At 51.5% G+C, this 20,454-nt stretch overlaps 1 protein-coding gene across 2 annotated transcripts in view; it reads left to right on the plus strand.

Moving 5' to 3' along the window:
- TRIM62 (tripartite motif containing 62) overlaps positions 1–16,626 on the plus strand; it is an 88,815-nt gene extending 72,189 nt beyond the window's left edge. For both annotated transcript variants that reach the window (XM_037827811.1, XM_037827810.1), the window contains 3 exons: positions 4,270–4,526; positions 5,376–5,491; positions 14,297–16,626. In XM_037827811.1, the coding sequence (XP_037683739.1) occupies positions 4,270–4,526; positions 5,376–5,491; positions 14,297–14,847 (924 nt within the window). In that variant the 3' untranslated portion in view covers positions 14,848–16,626. The remainder of the gene's footprint in view (positions 1–4,269; positions 4,527–5,375; positions 5,492–14,296) is intronic.
- Positions 16,627–20,454: the final 3,828 nt, after the last annotated feature.

A 20,454-nucleotide genomic window follows, 5' to 3' on the forward strand; every position in this document is an offset into this window, starting at 1 on the left:
GCAGCCGGAGCAGAGGCTTTGGAATGCTCTAAGCTTCCGGAGAGGCCACTGGAGACTCAGGTCTGTGCCCCGGCTTGGCCACCCACCCACTGCGGTCTCGGGGAGGTCATGACAAACATTTCTTCAGAGAACATTCCAGAGTGCCTCTGGACAGAAACCTCGGTGGCCAACAAATGAGAAACAGCCCCAGGACTCAGTTTCCCCATCTGTCTCGTGTTTCTGCACCTCTCAGATAATGAAGAGCAAATGGAAAATTCAGTAGGGAAAAAGGAGACTTACAGTCTTTTTCCTTCACAGCATCATCTTCTCTCCAAGCTCCCTCCCTCCTCCGCCCCCCATTGTTTTTCTCCACTGACCTCTTCCTCCTCTGCTTTCCTGTCCATCTGTCTGCCTTTAGGGGGTCCTGCAGGGCCACCTCCCCCTCCAGTTCCCCCAGCCCTGCTTCCTGTCTGGACTGGGGTGTTTATACAAGAAATGCCTATGGATGCTTTGGAGGTCATATTTCACCTGGTGCCTGACTCGCTTTCCTCTGGCGCCTGCCCCTCCAATGGCCCGGCCTGAGGGCCTCTCTGGTCTCCCTCCTCAGGCCCCGTGTTTTCCTTGGTTGGCCCTGGAGGGGTGAAGCATTCTTGGCCGGGTGTTTTCCTGAAACAGCCCCAGCTCCTCCTGTTCCCAGGGATGTGGTGAGCTGGGGTGGGAAGGAGGGGAGAGGCTGCTTTCCCAGCCACAACACTAAAGGGGTGGGGGCAGGGCAGGGGTGTCTCTAGAAAGAGCAGGAGTAAAGGGTGCACACCAGTTGAGCTGAACCCTTCTTTGTGCTGAGAACTGTTTCCCATTCATCATCTCACTGAATCCCACAGAATGCCCCCTCCACAATGGCAGGATTCCCTAGCACAGTGCATGGAACACAATAAATAGTTGTCAAATAAATGAGGTGGGGTGGGGGGGACATCTTTTGGGATAGGAACTGTTGTTATCCCTATTTTACTGGAGAGGAAACTGAGGCACGGAGAGGTTGAGGGACTGGCCGGAGGCCCCACAGCCTCAATGCTCTGACAGGTGTGTCAGCCCAGTGCATGCACAAGCCAAGATCTATGGCTTTGTGGTCACCAAGCCAGGTAGGTTGGTTGGACCCACTGGGGACATGCTTGGGGCTCCTGGAGTAGCATTGAGCAGCCCTCTCTCTGCCTCTCCCCCTTTCCCCACCCATCCTCCTTTGTCCTGGGTGCAGTGTTGTGGCCCAAAAGTGAGTCCTCATCGATGCGCATGGAGTCAATCAGACACAGGGATTTCAAGATTATTTAGCAAAGGCTAGCCTTGCAAAGACAGGAGGACGGGTTCCTCAAATCTGTCTCCTTGAATGGGAGAAACTTCCAGTGTTTCATAGCATTCAAGCAAAGGCAGGCAGGCTTAGGATAATACGCAAAGCTGTTTTAGATGATAGGGTCAGAGATAGTCTTAACTGCTGAGTATACATAAAGTGATTTTATAATTTGGCTACTGCGCATATCAGGCAGGCTAACTTTGATTAGAACTGGCTTGGTTCAGCAAGATAGTTTAGGAACCTGGGGTGTTTAGTTCTGGGCTGCCTTATATTAATCAGGAGCTATGTGCAAGGGCACCCAGATTCAGTGTTGCAAAACAAGATAAGGGATACAAGCAAGGTCAGTCAGGAGTTGTTTTGGTTACAGGGTGTAGTTTCAAAGCATAGCATCAGTAAAACAAAGTATCTGGGTTACAGTTAAAAGAGAGATGGAAACTTGTATAGCTTAGTCAGGGAGGAAGCTGCTTTGGAAAGTGGTCAGCAGTGGTGGGGGAGGGTATAAAAAAGGGTCAGGGTCCACTACACTGGGCCCCCAACCTGGAAAGAAGATGGAGCCTGCATCCAGCTCTGCTTAACAGTCGTGAGCAAGACCCTTCCTTCCTTCCCTCTTTCACCCCCAAGCAGTTCCTGACTGTCTCAGCCTTGTATTAAGCCCTGTGTTGGGCACACAGTGTCCAGAGATGAGAAAAACATCATTTCTAACCAGGAGAGACTTTCCAACTAGCCAAGGAGACACAAAATGTGAGACAGGGTATGAAGAGTGTTTACAAAATGGTCCAGGAGCATCTAACTGCCTGAAAATTGAGGGAAGGTGTCACAGAGGAGGTAGCTTTCAATCTGGGTCTTGCACAATGCGTAGGCGTTTGCTGACTGAATAAAGGGTCGGCAGGGGGTGGGGTGGGGGTGGTTCATTCTAGGCAGGTGAAATTGCAGTGCAGTAGTACCATGGACGAAAGTCAAAATCAGATTGAGAAGGGCTTTGAGTGCCAGGATAAGGAATTCAGCATTTTACTAGTCATCGAGGAGCCAAGGAAGATTCCTAAACACAGTATTGGCCACAACCCTGTTTGCACATTAGAAGGATCACTCTGGTGACGAGTTTGTTAGACAAGACAAAGAGTTGCGTTACGGACCAAATGAGTGGGACCCTGAAGAGACATGTTGAAGAGCAGTTGGAAAGATGGATGTGACACTCAGGAGACACGCAAGACCACTGATACGGATTTGGGAGCCCCCTCAAAGCACAGTGGGAGTTGAAACTAAAGGAGTGGATAGGAAAGGCATGGAGGGTGTGAACGGGAGGAGGGGCCTGGATGAGCCCCGAGGTACACAGGAGGCAGAGAAGGAGCAGTACAGAGGTGGGATGTGAAACAGAGTTTCCAATTTGAAGAAGGTGGCCAGAGAACCTAACGCTGCAGAATAGTCGTAGAGGAAGAACCAGAGGGGGTGGTCATGGGATTTGGGGGCCTTTGGAGGGCAGCTCCAAATGGGGCAGGGAGGGCAGCTCCAAACAGGGCAGGGAGGGCAGGCCCCCTCTTTGCCGTCAGCAACGTGCCGCTGCAGAAGCCTTATCCTTCCCTGGGTGAGGGAGGCCACAGGCAGCCTGGCCATTCATCCCCAGCCTCTCCTCCGCCCCTTCTTTGTCTCTCCGGGGCTCTGGGTGGGCATGCGCAGGGAGGCTGGCCCACTGCCAGCAGTTCTTCCTGCAAGCAGCATGGGGAGGGAACAGGCCCTAATTGAGCCTTTGTTGAGCCTCCCACAGAGCCCTGGGCACTGAGCACAGCGGGGTCTCTGACTCCATGAACTCCCAACTAAAATCCCACAAAGTCAAATTGCAAAGGCAGGCCCCCCACACTGCGGCAGTCTGGCTGGACCTCTGCACCCTGGGCCATCCTTCCTCTGAGCCTTTACTCCTACTGTTCCCTCTGGCTGCCCCCTTTCACCCCTCACTTGACCTCCTGTCCACCCTTCAGGCCATCTCTCAATGGAGACTTCTAGGACATGCCCATTAGAATGAATCCCTTTTTAATAACCAAGCTCCTTCTCTGCGCTTAGAAATGCGGCACACATTTTACGAACACTCCCTTGTTTCATCTCCACCATGACCCTGCAATGTAGATTTTGTTATCCCTTTTACAGATAAGAAAACTGAGGCTTAGAGATCTTCAGCAACTGAGATTGCTTGCCACAGCTAGAGACCCCGAGCCAGGATCCTTTCCAGGCTGTCGGGCACCAAGACCTGTGCCCTTTACTACCCAGCCCCCTCCTGAGCCTGGCAGTGCCCCCCAGGGCAGGGAGAACTACACAACTCCGTGCTCACCTCCTCTGAAAATGGCTCTGACCTCCAGCTCTCGCTCCTTGGCCAGAGTATCTCAGGGGTGGCAGGACAGAGCAACTGACCACCAAGATTTGCCCAGCACTTTGCAGTTTATAAAGCTCTTTGACTTCCATGATCTTGTCATCTTTCCTTGAATCCAGTGAATGATTTTTAAAAATAAAGACCTCACTGTGTGCCAGACTGAACTTTACATCTTCTCCCTGTCCCCACTCCCACCCCTCACCCAAGTTTCTCCATCTCTAACACCCCCAAGCCAGAAATGTGAGCGTCATCCTCTACACCTTTGTCTCCTGCACCTCTACAGCCAGCAACCAGGCCCAAAGAGTCTGCCTCCTAAGCAGCTTGCAAACTGCTTCCCGTTCTCCCCATCTCTGCTTCTCCCCTAGTTCAAGCCTCATTATCTCTCCTGGACCATTTCATTACTTTCCTAATGGCCCACATAGAGCTACTTGCTGCCTCCGGCTGTGCCGTGCTTTGCATATGCCCTTCCCTCCACCAAGTGTGCCCTTTCCCACCTCTGCATGTCAAGGCTCTCGATTTCCCCCTCTCACCCAGGGATCACCCCATCAGCTACCCCTGCCATAACCCTTGATGACTGTCCCCACAGTCTTCCACCAAAAGCCTGCGGACCACCATCAGTGAGGCCTTCGAGCGGCTGCACCGGCTCCTGCGTGAGCGGCAGAAGGCCATGCTAGAGGAGCTGGAGGCGGACACGGCCCGCACCCTCACCGACATTGAGCAGAAAGTCCAGCGCTATAGCCAACAGCTGCGCAAGGTGCAGGAGGGGGCACAGATCCTGCAGGAGCGGCTGGCGGAAACTGACAGGCACACCTTCCTGGCCGGGATGGCCTCGCTGTCTGAGCGGTAGGTGCCCACCTGCCGGGGACTTTCCCCAGAAGGGCGTCCCCTCCCCAAACCATGGAGGCAGATGGGCTGGTTAGCAGAGAATTCATTAATTCAGACCTTCATCAAACATTTATGGGGCACCTGCTGTGTGCCAGAGCCTGGGCTAAAGGCTTTATGTATTTATATCATTATATGTATAACATATTATGTATATATCATATATAATAAATAATATTTCTTAATACTTATATAGTATATTATTTGTGTTATAATTATAACTATGTTAAATATAACATTTAAATTATATGTTATACTATTTATAATATTTATATTGAATATAATAATGAATAATACTTATATTATTATATAAAGGTTTTATGTGATTATAGCCTTCCCAGCTCCCTTGGGGAGTAGGTACCACTGTCATCCCCATTTTACACAGGTAGAAACTGAGGCCAGGGCTCCTCATCTAATGAGTGGTGGAGCCAGGATTCAAACCCAGGTCTCTCTGGCTCCAAAGCCGCCCTTAATAATAATAACACTTGATTATTGGTTTGTTGATGATTAACACTGATAGTTAACTGTTTCAGTGCTATGAGCCAAGCATTGTGCTAGGCATTTTATATGCATTATGCCATGTAATCCTTATAGCCAGTGAGGCAGATGCTGTCATTTATTCCCATCTTAAAGATGAGGAAATGAGGCTAATAGCTGGAGAAGTGGGAAGTGGCCCAAGCAGGCACTTGGCCCTGGGTCCAGCTGACATCACACCCAAGACCCTGAAGGTGGCTGCAGGGGCCCCAAGTTGGTGGGGGGGGGGCAGGAATCCAGCCCCTAATGCAGCCTGCTCTCCTGCTTTCCTTCCAGGCTCAAGGGGAAGGTCCACGAGACCAACCTGACATACGAAGATTTCCCGACCTCCAAGTACACAGGGCCCCTGCAGTACACCATCTGGAAGTCCCTGTTCCAGGACATCCACCCAGGTAAGGCTCTGCTTGCCACTCCCTGAGAGGACCCAGGTAGAGGCAAGGGCTGCCATGGGTCGGAGCCAGTGGGGCATGTCCTAGCCCAGCCCAGCATCCTGCCTCAAATACAGCACAGGGGCAGGGCTGAGGAATGGAACACATCACCTTCATGCAGCTCAGTGAATCCTCATGAGACCCTGTGAGGTGGGCTCTGTTAGAATGCCCATTCTCCAGATGAAGGGACTGAGGCCTGGGTGGCTCATTCATTCATTCTCTATGCACAGTATGTCTCAAGCACCTACCTTGCACCAGGCACTGTTCTGGGCACTGGAGATATAGCAGTGAGCAAAACAGGCAAAAATTCCTGCCCTCATGGATCTTATATTCTAAGGCATGAGAGCAAAAGTAAACAAAAAATAAATAAATAAATATATACTTTACAGTAAAGGCTAAGGAAGAGTTAGAGAGTGTTGAGGTAGAATAGAGTTTAGATAGGGGATCCAGTTAGAAAGCCTCCCTGGGAAGGAGGAATTGGAGTAAAGACCTGAAGGAAGAAGGGGAGTAAACCACTTGGGTACCTAAGGAAAGAGTATTCCTGGCAATGGGAACAGCGAGTGCAAAGGCCCTGGGGTGGAGGGAGCCTGGCATGTTCAAGGAATAGTAAGGAGGCTGGTGTGGCTGGAGTGGAGTGAGTGAGGGGGGAGAGTGGAGGTGAGGAAGTCAGAGAGTAGCAGGGGCCAGACCATGGAAGCCTGTAGGCCAGGACATGTACGTTGAGAGATGGGAGCCATTGGAAGGTTTGGGGCAGTGGAGTGACATAAGTTGACTTAAACTTTTGAAGAATCTCTCTGGCTGCTGGTTAAGAAGAGGCTGAAGGGGGACAAAGATGGAGGCTGGGAAACTGATTCATAGGCTACTGCAATAGTGCAGGTGAGAGGGGATGTTGGCTTGGAGCAGGGTGGTGGTAAGAAGTGGTCAGATCTAGGATATATATTTTAAGGTAGAGCCAGTAGGATTTGCTAAGGGGTTGGATCTCAGGTGTGAGAGAATGAGAGAAGACAAGGAAGACAGCAAGTATTTTGGCCTAGGTGACTAGGAGGATGGAGTTACCATTATCAGAGATGGGAAAGGCTTGGGAGGAGCAAGTTGGGGGGAATCTAATGACTAGTAGATGTCTAAGTGCTGATGTTGAGAAGGCAGTTGGCATTACAAGTCTGGAGGACAGAAGAGTGGTCAGGGCGGGCTGTGTCCGTGTGTGGATGGTATTCAGTAAGCCTGGATGAGATCACCTAGAGACAGGAACACTAACATTTGGAGCCCAAGGCAAGCCTAGAAGTCAGGGATGGGAGGAGAACCCAGCCGAGAAGACCGAGAGGGAGCAGCCAGAGAGGTCGGAGGGAACTCTGGGTATGTCCTGGAAGCCAAGTGAGACAGTGTTTCCAGGAAGATGGACTGGTCACCTGCGTCAAGACCACTAAGCCAAGTGCAGGAGGACCGAGAACTGATCATTCTACAGGTTTAGCAATGTGGAGGTCACTGGTGACCTTGGCAAGAACTGTGTGGGTGGGGTTATAGGGTGACAAACCTGATGGAAGCCCGTCCAAGAGGGAATAAGAAGAGCAAGCGGAGACAGCAGATGCAGACAATGGTTTCAAGGAGTTTTACTTAAGGGAAGGAGAGAAAATGTGGCAGCAGCTTTTTTTTAAGATGGAAGAAATAACAGCATATTTGTGGGAATATGAGAAAGATCCAATAGAGAGGGCAGAACTGAATATGAAGGAGAGAGAGTGAGAGTGAGTTAGTTAGTTGTTGGGGTGATAATGTCGACTGCCACCCAGGGGTGGGGTCTGCTTGGCTGGAGGACCAGCCTCTGCCAGGAGCCAAACAGTTCATCTTTAGGATCCCGGGGAAGGCAGAATAAATGAGCACCGAAACAGGTGGGGCGGTGGTGGGAGCTCATGGGAACTCTCTTCCTATGGCTTCTTCTTTCCCAGTGAGGTAGGAAGCAAGGTCAGCAGCCAAGATGAAGAAGGGGGACCAGGTGATGGGAGGTTTACAGAGAGAGGTGGTGTCCTGGCAGTCAGTAGACTGAGACGCAATGCCTGCTCTCGATCACACAGCCTAGGAGGGGCCAGATTCAAGCCCGCTGGCAGAGGGAACCTTATATGTTCCTGAGTCAGGTGCACTGTCAGGCAGATATAGGAAGGAATTCTCCCCAAGAGGTAGGGACTATTAGATAAGCAAACTGAGGCACAGAGCTGTTAGGAACCATCCACGGTCACAACCTGAAAACAGCACAGCCAGGATTTAAACCCTGTCAGACCCCAGAGCCCATGCCCCAACCCACCAAGCTACCCGGCCATTCTCTGGCTTTACGCCAATGCGGGAAGGCTGCTGGGGAGATGAGACTCGCAGAGGCTCCCTGACTTCCCAAGGTCACACGGGAATCAGGAGCAGGCAGGCGATAGGCCTCGGGCCTCCAGACTTAGAGTTCTTTCCACGTGTCCGGATTCACTCTTTCATCTGCAAACATTGAACATGTTTCAAGGCACTCGACGGGCAAACAGACCCTAACAGTCCAGCGGGACAAGACTATGACAGGGGACTTACATGGGACTCACATGGCACTCACACGGTGCCCTGGGAGGCCAGAGGGGGCAACAGGAGGCTGTGGATGGGGTGAGGGGCAAGGTAGGGGAGCACCAAACACTGAGGACTTTGCCAGTCAAGGAAGGGGCGGGGGCAGCAGGAGGATCCGGATAATCCCCGGTGTTGGGAACTGCAGAGGCACAGCCCGTGGGCAGCGGGCAGGGATATGAATGATCACAGGATGTTAATGACTCGGGCTTCTGGGTAGGGGTGGAGAGGTGCTGAGGACTGATTACCAAGGGAGGGAATGCCGGACTGAGAGATGGGACTCTTCCCTGGGAGGCAACTGGAGGCCTCACTTGATTCCTGGTTACTGATTTCACAGCAGTGAAGGTTGCCTCCTAGTTCCCCTAAATCCTGACCCTCAAAGGCAAAGGGGCAATAGCTGGGGGAAGGGCTCCTTTTCCAGCAGACCGGTGGTGGCTCTGGGGTATCCTGTTGGGGTGGAGGGTCTCTGCACTCCCAGCCTTGGAGGAACCTCCACACTGGGACCCAGCAAGGTGAGGGCCACACGCCTATGAAGCAACACAACTCAAGGGGGCAAAAAGCATTATGTATGGTTCTGGTCCCTCCCCAGCCACTGACCTGGGGAAGCCCTTCAGGAAGACGGTCCTGGGAGTTCTCTTTGCTTCAGCTGCCACCTGTCCCTGTCCTTCCCTGTCACAGCTGAGAGAGGCATTCCAGGCACCTCAACCTGACATTCAAGGCCCCGTGCAGTCTGGGCCCTGCCAACTTCTCATTCCTCCCTCCATATCACTCAGCTATACTGTACCATCTTCAGGAGTTAAATGGCCCATATTTTCCCTCTTCCATATTTTTGCACATGTTATTCCCTTTGCCTGGAAAACTACCCACAAACCTCAATCTTTGCATGGCTAATTCCTACTAGCCTTCATGGCATAGTGTATAAACACCTCCTCTGGGATGCCTTCCCAGATTTTTCCAGGTAGCCTCTGGCTTTCCTGGTCTTGCTATGTGGCTGTCTCTCTCACTGGACTGTGGGCTCTGATGGATCAGGGGCCAGCTCTGACTCATCACTGTATATAGCTTTGTTGATAAATGAATGAGTCCTAGTCCCAGTTCTGCTAGTAGAACAGTACTCTGCATAAAGTAAGGGCTCAATAAATATTTGTCAAAGGAAGGAATTACTGCATAGCCTTAGACAAGTCGCTTCCTCCTCTGAGCCTCAGTTTCCTCCTCTGTAAAATAGAGGTACTAGTGCTCCCTTCTCGACTCCCACCCAAGTGAGTAAATGGATGTAGGAATTTGCTGATTGCCCCAGAGGCGGGTTTCTCAGCCTCAGCACTATCACTGGGGCCAGATGATTCCTCGTTGTGGGAGCTGTCTTGTGCATTGTAGGATGTTTAGCAGCATCCCTGGCCTCTACCCACCAGATGCCCATAGCACCCACCCCTCAGTGATGATCAAATATGTCTCCAGACACTGTCAAATGTCCCTGGAAACAGGGAACAGAATTGCCCCGAGTGGGAAATGCTGCCCCAGAAAGGAAGCTGCCTGCAGGTGAGGGGCGAAGAAAGCAGTTAGTGTGTGCCCTGAACATCCTGCTGAGGACAATGGCCCTTGGGGAGTTCAAAGAGCAGCGACCTGCTTGGCGGGGCCCCTCCCTCTGCTTGTGTGGCTGGTGAAGCCACTCTGGCTCCTCTGGCAGTGCTAAGGCACTTTTGTCAGACGGGAGGGATGGGCACTTCTATGACCCTAACCTATGGATTCTAGCAGAGTCCTGCCTGCCTCCCCTGCCCCAGCTCAGCCTTCTCCACCCCTCAGCCTGGCACTGGAAAGTCTCTTCAGCTGTGACCTTTCTACCTACCTGACCTTATCACACCCCAGCTCCCAGGTACAAACCTCCTCCCCAGCCAGGCCAGGCGGCCCATTTTCCCCAGGACTCCAGACACTGCTCCCCTTCTTCCTGCCACCACCCTCCTCTTGTTTATCTGAATCCAGTCATTTTGAGCCCCAGCATGTTAGGTGCCTAACTGTGTGACTCCGGGCAAATCACTGTCCTATCTGAGCCTCAGTTTCCTCATATGTAAAACAGGAATAGTTGCATTTATCACTCAGGGTAGGTGTAAGAGGGAAATGAAATGATTTATTTGTGATAATAATAATCCAGGAACTCAGTAAGTACCTGATATGTGTTTGTTATAATTATCATGAATCATCGGATGGCTCCTCAGTCTTGCTGAACAGGCTTTCTGGGGCCGCATAATGGAAAGAACATGATGTGGAAAAAAAACCTCAGCTCAAGTTCCAACCCTGCCTGTACCCTGAGTGGCTCCTTGAGCAAGCCACTTAACCCAGAGACCTCTCCTTGGAGCCTCAGTTTCCTCTTCTGAAAAAATGGATACAATAATTTGTGTCCCTGGGGCTGCTGTGATGTCCACATGTGAAAATGGTTTGTGAGTGGCCGTGCTGCCAGCTGCGGGCCTGGGTAGGTGGAAGGCCTGAGGAACCAGATTTTTTAATGGTGGCATCAGTGGAAAGAGCTGACAGCACTTCCTGTTCTCTCAGGCTTCTGCAGGCTTCAAGCCCCTGTCCTTGAGAACAAAGAGGCACAAACCACTCGCTTTGCCAAGCGGTGGTGATGGTGGCTGGGACTGTGCACTGGGAGGGGTTTCTCTGCTGCTTGGGGCTGTGCAATGTGGCTGAGGGGTGGCTGGGAGACATTTCCTGGGGCCCCCACAGCCCATGCTCCTTCCTGAAGGCCTTTTGATGGAGAATACACCTGGAGACCAGACAGGCTGCTTCCCTGCCTGGCTTTTTGTTCTTGTAAAACATGCAGCATCCCACACCCTGGAAAAGCGCTCTGACCTGTAAATAGTGAGCCCCAGGGGACTGGGTTTGTTGAGCTGGGCCTGTCAACTCCCCTGAGGAAAGAGGATGGGTGGGGACATCAACTGTCCCTACACAGAGGACTTCTCGGAAGGGGAAAGAATGCCACCATCCTCCCCTCCCCACCTTGCGTGTCTGTCTCTGGTGTGAAGACTTTGACTTCTGCCCGCCCTAGTCTCGGGGAGGCGGGAGGGAGTCCTGGAAGACAGGACCTGTGTCTGTGGTGAGGTAGGAGGCCGTCGAGGTGGACCTCAGCCGCGGTGTCAGGCCCTGCCAGGCCTTAACCCTCTCTGTATAAGAGCCTGCACCCGTCAAGCCCCGCCCCCGACGTAATGAGCCCGCCAGCCGGGTCCCCAGTCCCACCCCATGGGTGGTGGGCCCTGTTCCCTGGGGATCAGCCCCCCTCCGCCCCTAGACCCGCCTCCAATGCCCGCACCACCAGGACCAGCAGGCCCCGTCCCTAGGCCCGCCCACTTGGTGGCGAGCCCCTGCCCCAGCAGTCCTGGACTTCAGGCCGTGCGGGTGCGAACCCACGAGCTGGCGCCCAGTGCGGTCAGGATTTCCCACTTCCTGCAAGCCCAGCTCTGTTGGCCCAATCCCAGAATCACTGAGAGCCCACTGGCTGCCTCCTAGAGCGTCCTCCCCTCTCATCCGTGGCATCGGCTGCCTGCTTGCCAGTTTCCCCACTCTGATCCTTCTGCCCAAGCCTCAGATTAAGGCCCCGATTCCCAGGTGGCCCTCAGAACCGTTGCTGCCCACGCCTTGGCAGTGTGCCTGCTCTGCTCTTCTAGAACAGGAGCCGCTGATATAGACACCTGAGTATGATCTGCATCCCCCTCCCCTTCCTCCCGTAGGGGCGGACCCGTCTGTATCTGGCTGGGTTCTTCTCTTCCCAGCTCTTCCCCCCCACACCTCCCACACCCTCCTCCACCTCCCACCACACCTCCCCCATCACCCTGCCACCCCACTGTGGGAGATCTCCACATTCCACGTGTTTCTTCTCATGGCCCCCTCTCTTATATGTCCCTAGACAGAGAATTGTGTTTCCATTGACCCCACTATTCACAGGGCTAATTGTTTCCATACAGCCCTCTGAGTTCTAAGAACAGCCAAGAGGAATACAAAATGCAAAACTAAATTTACCCCTGACAGTGATCATGGAAGGAGCTTGATGTAAGTCAATGGTGAGCTTTGTTAGTGGATGTATGAACAGAAGCATGGTTCAGGGACTGGCTGTTGTTCCCTGTTGGGGACAGTCACCATGGTTGGGATATTTTATTTCTGTGCATGTACACAGCCAATAGAGGTGACTGAAGTGGGTGGGGGGACTGCTTAGTGATGCTCCGACATAGTGTAACCACATCCCTGCTTCACCTGATAAGGCAGGAGCCAGACAGCTGGATGGAAAAGGCCTTTACTGGGAGGAACTGGTGGCAGGATTCCTTCTTCTCCCGTTTTTCTCCCTTCTGTCTTGCTCTGACCTGGAAACGGCCAGCCAGATCAAGGGGAGCCAATCCCAGGTCTCCCCTTCTCCTTCTGACTGATCATCAGCTCCCTTAGGGAGGAAAGAATAAACAGAGGCAGTGACAAGTGTTTACGAGATTTTGAGAACCAAACCTGCTCGGCCGGTGTGGCCAGCCCAGAGCCAAATGACCCATCCTTTGCTGCCTGACCCAAGAGCAAAACAAACAAGGTCAACTTAATTTACTGAGCCTTTCCGGAAACCTGACCCATGCCAGGCCCTCTGCTGGGCACTGGACACACAAAGGAGAGCCCAGATGGGCAGTACACAGTCCCTGCCCTCCTGGTGCAAATGAAGTGATACAGAAGACTACATCCTTATCAAGAGAAAACACAGCAAAGTTTAGGAGGAGAGAGTGAGCATGATGCTGGGCAGCTAGGAAGACTTCCCAGAGGATGGGCCTTTTGAACTGAGCCTCATGGGGGTGATTGCCACAGCAGAGAGGAGGTGGGGGAAAACAGCGGAAGTGAAGGCATTGGGTCTGAGTAGGGGCAGGGACCTGCGAGTGACAGAGAGGCTAGAAGAGAGGGCTGGGGCTAGATTGTAGATGGTCTTGATCGTCAAGGTGAGGAGCACTGAGAATTCTTAGAGGGCAGGGACCAGGCACTGAGCATGCCTGGAACAAAGCAGGTGCTCCACCAATAACTACCCAGTCAATAAGCCCTGGGTCTTAGGGCTAGCTCTGCCAATATTTGCTGGATGACTTGAAATTAGTTACATATACTTTCTGGGCCTCAGTTTCCCATCTGTCTAATGGAAGAGTTGGCTTGGAATCAGTGGTTTCTATCTTAGTCTACTTTTCATAGCAAATCATTTGTAATGTCTCAAATTTAACATAACCTCAGAAATTAATTAATTAATTAATTTATATATATATTCTGATGATAATATAAAGGAAAATAGAAGGAAGTTATTTGTATGTACATGCTGGAGCACAACCACATTAGAAAACATAATGAAGTAGGCAGACGTTCACGCCATTGGTAAAAACACCATTCTGCCTCAAATGCAGACTGATATAGGCAGGTTGTATTGGTAAGGGTGTTGGCCATAGAGATGTATTTTCCAAAAAAAGTGGACAATTCCCAGTGAAGTTCCAAACAAAAGAGATTCTGTCTTCCCTCAGTTTACATGGTAGTTGCATTTCAAAGTATTCAGCATATATTAAAACTGTGCAAAAATTATTTCATGTTTATACATAAAATGGAGTTAGATTATAGTTTCAGATCATTGTAAGAAAGATATTTCATGCACATGAATGTCTGGTTGAACATCCGGAAATCATGGTGGGGGTGATGGTGGTGGTGGCGTGAACCAAAACTTGCTTGTGTGGGAATGTCCTGTGCATTTCCTTCAGGGTATTTTGCATCCCTGGAGACAACCCAAAACATCCCCACAAATTTTCAAATCACCCCCTAGGGGACAGGAGCCCCTGGATAATCTGTAAACTACCTTCCACCTCTGCAATTCCTTGATCCTGGACCTCATTCACTCACCGGTTCATTCTGCAAACATTGTGGCATGCTTACTATGTGTCTTGCCCACTATGTGCCTTGCCCTAAGTATCCCACAGTAGACAAGCAGTTATAGCCCCTGCTCCCCAGGAGCCAAATTTAAATGTGGAAGGACTTCAATCAGCCTTCCGTTTTGCAGAGGAGGAAGCTGAGGCCCAGAGGGCAGAGTTGTGTTGGTGGCCTCCTGGGGACCAGAACCCTGCCCTCAGGAAGGCGCCGCATAGCGGGTCCACAGACTTCTCGCCTCTCATCTCCCCCTGCTCCTTCCTTCCCTTCCTTCCCCCGCAGTGCCAGCTGCGCTGACCCTGGACCCGGGCACAGCCCACCAGCGCCTGATCCTGAGTGACGATTGCACCATCGTGGCTTACGGCAACCTGCACCCTCAGCCGCTGCAGGACTCACCCAAGCGCTTTGATGTGGAGGTGTCGGTGCTGGGCTCCGAGGCCTTCAGTAGTGGCGTCCACTACTGGGAGGTGGTGGTGGCGGAGAAGACCCAGTGGGTGATCGGGTTGGCACACGAGGCCGCCAGCCGCAAAGGCAGCATCCAGATCCAGCCCAGCCGCGGCTTCTACTGCATCGTCATGCACGATGGCAACCAGTACAGTGCCTGCACCGAGCCCTGGACGCGGCTCAACGTCCGCGACAAGCTTGACAAGGTGGGCGTCTTCCTGGACTATGACCAAGGCCTGCTCATCTTCTACAACGCGGACGACATGTCCTGGCTCTACACCTTCCGCGAGAAGTTCCCCGGCAAGCTCTGCTCCTACTTCAGCCCCGGCCAGAGCCACGCCAATGGCAAGAATGTGCAGCCGCTACGGATCAACACCATCCGTATCTAGCGCGGGCCGCAGGAGACCACAGCCTCCTGGGGCCATGGTCGTAGGCAAGAGCCCTGCCCAGGAGACAGGAGACCTGGACTATGGCCGGGCTTGGCCATCCTGAAACCTCAGGCCACCTGTTTACCCTTCAACCTCCATTTCCCTATCTGTCAAATGGAGGCTGTGTCCCATGGTTCCTGGGCTTTCCCCAGCACTGATGTTCTGTAGCACTGACCTTGATGGGGATGCAGGTTTGGTCCAAGGATGTCACGTGGCTTCTCTTATGATCAAGCCTTGCCCAACCCTCATCCCCATCCTCTCAGAGGCAGGGCTTGCCCCCACCTGCATCCCACCCCCATATCTCCCTCCTGACCAGATGCCCTGGACTCAGGATGTGTCAGAATGTTGCTAGTAGATGGGCCAACCCAAAAAGACACAGAACCCTCTTATGCCCCATGACCTAAGTCTTGCCCCTGACCAAGCTAGTGATGGGCCATTTGACTCTTGACCGCAGACCACAGTGGACACAGGCAGTAGTTGGGCCTGGGATTTTCTGAGAACCACCCTCAGACCATGAGCTGCATGGTTCCTTCTTTTCCTACTGATCTGTAGGTCAGAGATGATGCTGTGCTACCTGTGAGAGGGTACTGATGTGTGGAAGGCATCCAGCAGTTGAGCCCACATGTAATTTACCTGCCCACTGGCCTAAGGGCAGGGTGAAGGCACACCCCAAGGTTGGTGCAGAGCCTATTGGCTCAGAGGCACTTGCGGGACAAGCATCACTGATGATCAGGTTCCCAATCAGCTCTGGGCAAGGGTCTGGCCAGCCCTTGTCACCTAGACCACTGTGACCAACTAGGGTGTGGGGAGGCTGCTAGAAGCAGTTGTTTTAGGCAGGACCTGAGCACTGGGAGGTGCCACTGGCTAGAACCCCCAAGTCATCAGACTTGGCATCTGTCTCAGTCAGGATCCATTTGCAAACAGCAGGAGCCGCTTCAGCTTGTTCAAGCAGAGGAGAATTTATTCCCAGGTCCCTGATAACTTGCAGAATCATTGGAAATGCTAGAGGAGAAGATTCTTTGCTCCCAGACTCATCATGTGTCTGTTATGACCAGGAAAGCTGCTCACACCTGCGGGAAGCTGCAGTGTCAGGAAGTCACTGACTACAGAACTGAGCTTCCTCTGCCAACATCCAGGCAGCCAATGTATTTGCTGAGGCCTGCCTCTCTCCCACTTAACTCAGTTCTTGAATCCAAGTCTGTCTGATGTATCTATTTGGGGACACCTAAGCCAGATCCAGAACCTTAGCTGCAAGGGAGTCTGGGTTTTGTCATTTTCATCTTTCCAGACTTAGCAAAAGAAAGCTGGAATGGATGCTGTGCAAACCCATCTGCAGTTTTCATCACAGCATCCAACACTGAAGAACCCAGGAGAGCCTGGAGTCTGCCTCTAGGCATAATTTTGGGGCAGCCTATACTTGAGGTATCATCCCTGCTGGGGCTGGGACCTGAGAACCAAACTGAAATGTCCCCCAGCCTTGGCTTTTCTTTCTAGTCCTGGGGTCCAGATTCTGAACTTGGGGTCTTTGACCACACCTGTTCCAAGGGCACCAGAAGCGCTCAACTTGGGGAGTTCCCACCTCACAACTGCTGCCCACTGGGGCTTCCCCTCAGTGGGAAGAATCCTCAACCCCACCACACTCCTTCAGCTACCAGATCTCTGGGTCATCCCCAAGAGTATTTTTATTTAAAATGTTGCCCATTTTGTGAGTTATGATGAATTTGTATTAAATTAAAGTTACAGGATGTCAGTGGTCAGTTCCATTCATTTTGACAAACACAAAAGCTCCCCTATTCTGTCCCAGGAAGTATATACACATTAACTTGGCCAGGCCACAAAACAACCCTACTGGGTAGAGAATCTTAAACCCATCTGGGGGGTCAGTCTTTGCCCAAAAGAGAGGGTGGTGTTATCCTTGGGAACAAGTAGAGGAGGCAGTGGCAAGAGCCTGGGCTCTGGAATCACACAGATCTGGGCTTGAATCCAGGCTCCACTACTGTATGACTTCAGAAAAAATGATTTAACCTCTCTGGAATTCAGTTTTCCCCTATGGAAAATGGAGATAACATTAACCTCACATGATTTTTTGGTAAGCTGTAAAGGGCAGTGCACTTAGAGAGAACTTGCCTCTCCCTCCTGCTGACTCCCTGAGTCATACCTGCAGCTGTGTGGGTTTTCTGAACCTCTGGGATGATTCTGACCCTAAGGAGTCTATCTTTCTCCTTGTGCCCTGTGAAGGAGTAGAACACCTGGTCCAGGATGGTCCCCAGGTCTTCTGTGTTGAAGAAGGTCCATCCGTCTCTGACTGATGGAGTTGCAGCCTGGCCAGGGGTCAGGCAGGACCCTGTATATGGACACAGGCTGGGTACACTGTCAAGGGAAGGCCACTAGTGCCCCTGCAGTTGTGTAGGGCAGCAGCCTCAGAAAAAGAACCTATCTCAGCTCTGCCTGACTCACTTCATTCCCCAAAAGTCCATTCTTCAGTTCCTCACTTGCAGAATGAGGGAGGTTAGACTGAAGGCTGAGGCACCAGGTGGATCGTTACCTATGACCTGGAGATGGGAAGAGAAGAGAGGGAACGACCCCAGGTGTTGACTTGTTTTGGGAGTTCTAGGAAGAGGGACATGAACAAGAATGAGGGAAGAGCTCTTGGCAGGGACAGAGGGAGAAGTCTCTGATTGGCTGGTGGAGAGTTCCCCAGACTACAGTAGAGAAATGATGAAGGCGATTCTGAGACAAGAGTATCTCTGCTCTCAGATCCCAGCAGCTTCCCCAAAGCTTCGCCCTTCCATCTTTGCTCAGTGGACCCTGTCTTCTCTTATGGGGGGAATATGCCCCCCAAAACACAGTCCTTCCTCCCCTTTTCCCCACTCAGCCTCAGCACCAGGCCCAAGAAGTGATGGCTGCTTCCCAGTTTTCATTCCCAGTTTCCAAGTGTCTGGGAGTAACCATAGGGACCTAATTTTTTTTAAACTTTTTATTGTGGTAGCGTACTGTTGCAGTTTGCTAAAGCTGCCATTATACAAAATACCAGAAATGAATTGGCTTTTATAAAAGGGATTTATTAAGTTACAAATTTACAGTTATAAGGCCATAAAAGTGTCCAAACTAAAGCGTCAACAAGAGGATACCTTCACTGAAGAAAGGTAAATGGCATCCGGAAAACCTCCGTCAGCTGGGAAGGCACGTGGCTGGCATTTACTAGTCCTTTGCTCCCAGGTTCTGGTTTCAAAGTGGCTTTCTCCAAAATGTCTCTGGGCTTCTGTCTCTCTTAGCTTCTTTCTCTCAGCTTCTGTGCATCCTTGCTTGTTTTCCCAGGGTGTTTCTCTCTAAGCATCTTGGGGTCCTCTCTTAGCTTCTCCAGGGCAAACTCTGGGCTTCATCTTTTAGCTTAGCATCTCCAAATGTCTGTCTTTCTGCATCTCCAAGCATCTGGGTCCGTGTAGGCTCCAGAGCTCTCTTAAGGACTCTAGTAAACTAATCAAGACCCACCTTGAATGGGTGCGGCCCACATCTCCATGGAAATAATCTAATCAAATGGTCTCACTTACAGTTGGGTGGGTCATAGCTCATGGAAATAACCTAATCAAAAGATGCCACCCACAATAGGTCTGCCCCACAAGATTGCATTAAAGAATATGACTCTTCCTGGGGTACATAATAGATTCAAACTAACAAACATATACAACATTAAGTTTCCTATTTTAACTACTTTCAAGTGAGCAATTCAGTGGTGTCAATACATTCACAGTGTTGGGCTACCATCAGCACCATCCATTACCAAAACTTTTCCATCACCTATAGGGACCTAATTTGTATTCCCATCTGAGGACTTGGAGAAATCAGGGTGCCTCCAAGAAGTGTATTTGCCTAAGTGTCCAGAGAATTCCTGAATGAAAGGATCTTTGGATGGCAGGCTGATACCAGGAACCCCACATTTAACACAGGCAAGAGGGAAAACAAAGGCAGCCCAGCCTTGGGGAGAAGGCAGAAGTCAGCAGGGATCTTCCTCAGAGCAGGAAATAATGGATAGAAAGACAGTACCCCATTCTGAGTCCCTGTTTGTGGTCGGCAGGCAAAATGCTAGCTCTTTTTATACCTTACCCAACCATCGAGACTGTGAGGCAAGTTGTGGGTCATGGGAACACAGACTCAGGCACAACAGAAACTTTCAGCAAATGATCACTTTATTACCCAGCACAAAGGGTCCAAAAGAGCAGGCATGTCTCCCAGGAAGGCCAAACTGCTTAGGTCAGGGTCAGTGGTCATCTGCATTCCCCATTCACTGCGGAGAAGAGAGACTAGTTTGTGATCCCTGAGTAGGGTATTTGTCCACCCTGGGGGAGGGGGTCCTGCCACTGAGAGTTTCCTGCCCCAATAAGTATCTGGGACTGCTTTTTCCCAGTTTCTAGGTTTAAGCTCTCATCAGGCATTTTCATTAGACCTATCATCTCTGCCTGGTTGTGGAATGGAAACAGACTGAAACATTGCTGCACAATAGAAGAGGAGGCAGGGAGTAGGCAAGGGCTGGGAGATGGCCTCTAAGCATGAGTCTGTCACTTCCCCAGTAGAAACAAGCCCATGAGGTTGGTATGCATTTCTCAGTGTCTGAGTGGGGAAACATTACTTCGCAGAAGACTCACAGCCAGTTCTCAGCAGAGCTGGGAATCAGACCCAGGCCCATCCAAAGTTAAAGTCAAACTCTTCACTGGCCTCCACGGAAATGCTACTCTACTTGGTGGGAACCCTAAAGTGAGGGGTGGCAGCCACCCAGAACTGTGGTCAACCAGGGATTCAGAGTGGGAGCTTAAGCCAAGAATTGTGCAGTTATGCAATTGTGCAATTGTGAGCCAAGTCTAACTATGAGCCAAGCCTCATGTGTCTCCCAGGTAGGGGCAGCGGTAGACTCATGAGGACACCACGTGACCCTAACCAGGTCCCTCTCCCTCCCTTGACCTCAGCATCCCCATTTATAATGGGGAGGGGTTAGAGATCTAATTCACTGGTTGCCAGAGTCCTCCATCTGCTGGTCCAGGATACTGTAAGTCTAATGTTGGGTCCCAGGGCTTCATCTTCTCAGCACCTAACAAGGCCATTAGCTCCTGGCCCTTCTCTCTGGGGACAAAGGGCAGAAAACAACAGAGGTAACTTCTCTCAGCAGCACAGAGCTCAGTTCAGGAGCTCTGGAGATGGGGTCTTCCCTCCTGTCAGAGAGGCCATCCCGGGATGCTTGACTGCTCACACCTGGACAGCATTCCTAGCTTTCTCCCCTCCTGCCTGGGCCCTGCTCTGTTCACCATGTCCAAGTGCATCCCAGGAGGTCCGTTACAAAAGCTCCTGCCCTAGGCTTTACCTGTAGCGCAGAGGGTGGGTGCTGACCGAGGTGCTGAATCATCATTCCCCATAAGGATACGGTTATTTTTCCTTTGGGACACGGTGGATTCAACCCAATCTCCCCTGAGAATCCTGAACCACATAAGGGAAGAGGGGGTGATGGGTGTCAGGGTTGGAACAGACACAGATGTGAACAGATGCAGTTTGGCAGGAGGTAGCGGTAGAAGGACTTTT

Source organism: Choloepus didactylus, chromosome 2, assembly GCF_015220235.1.
Source record: "Choloepus didactylus isolate mChoDid1 chromosome 2, mChoDid1.pri, whole genome shotgun sequence".
Taxonomy (NCBI): domain Eukaryota; kingdom Metazoa; phylum Chordata; class Mammalia; order Pilosa; family Megalonychidae; genus Choloepus; species Choloepus didactylus.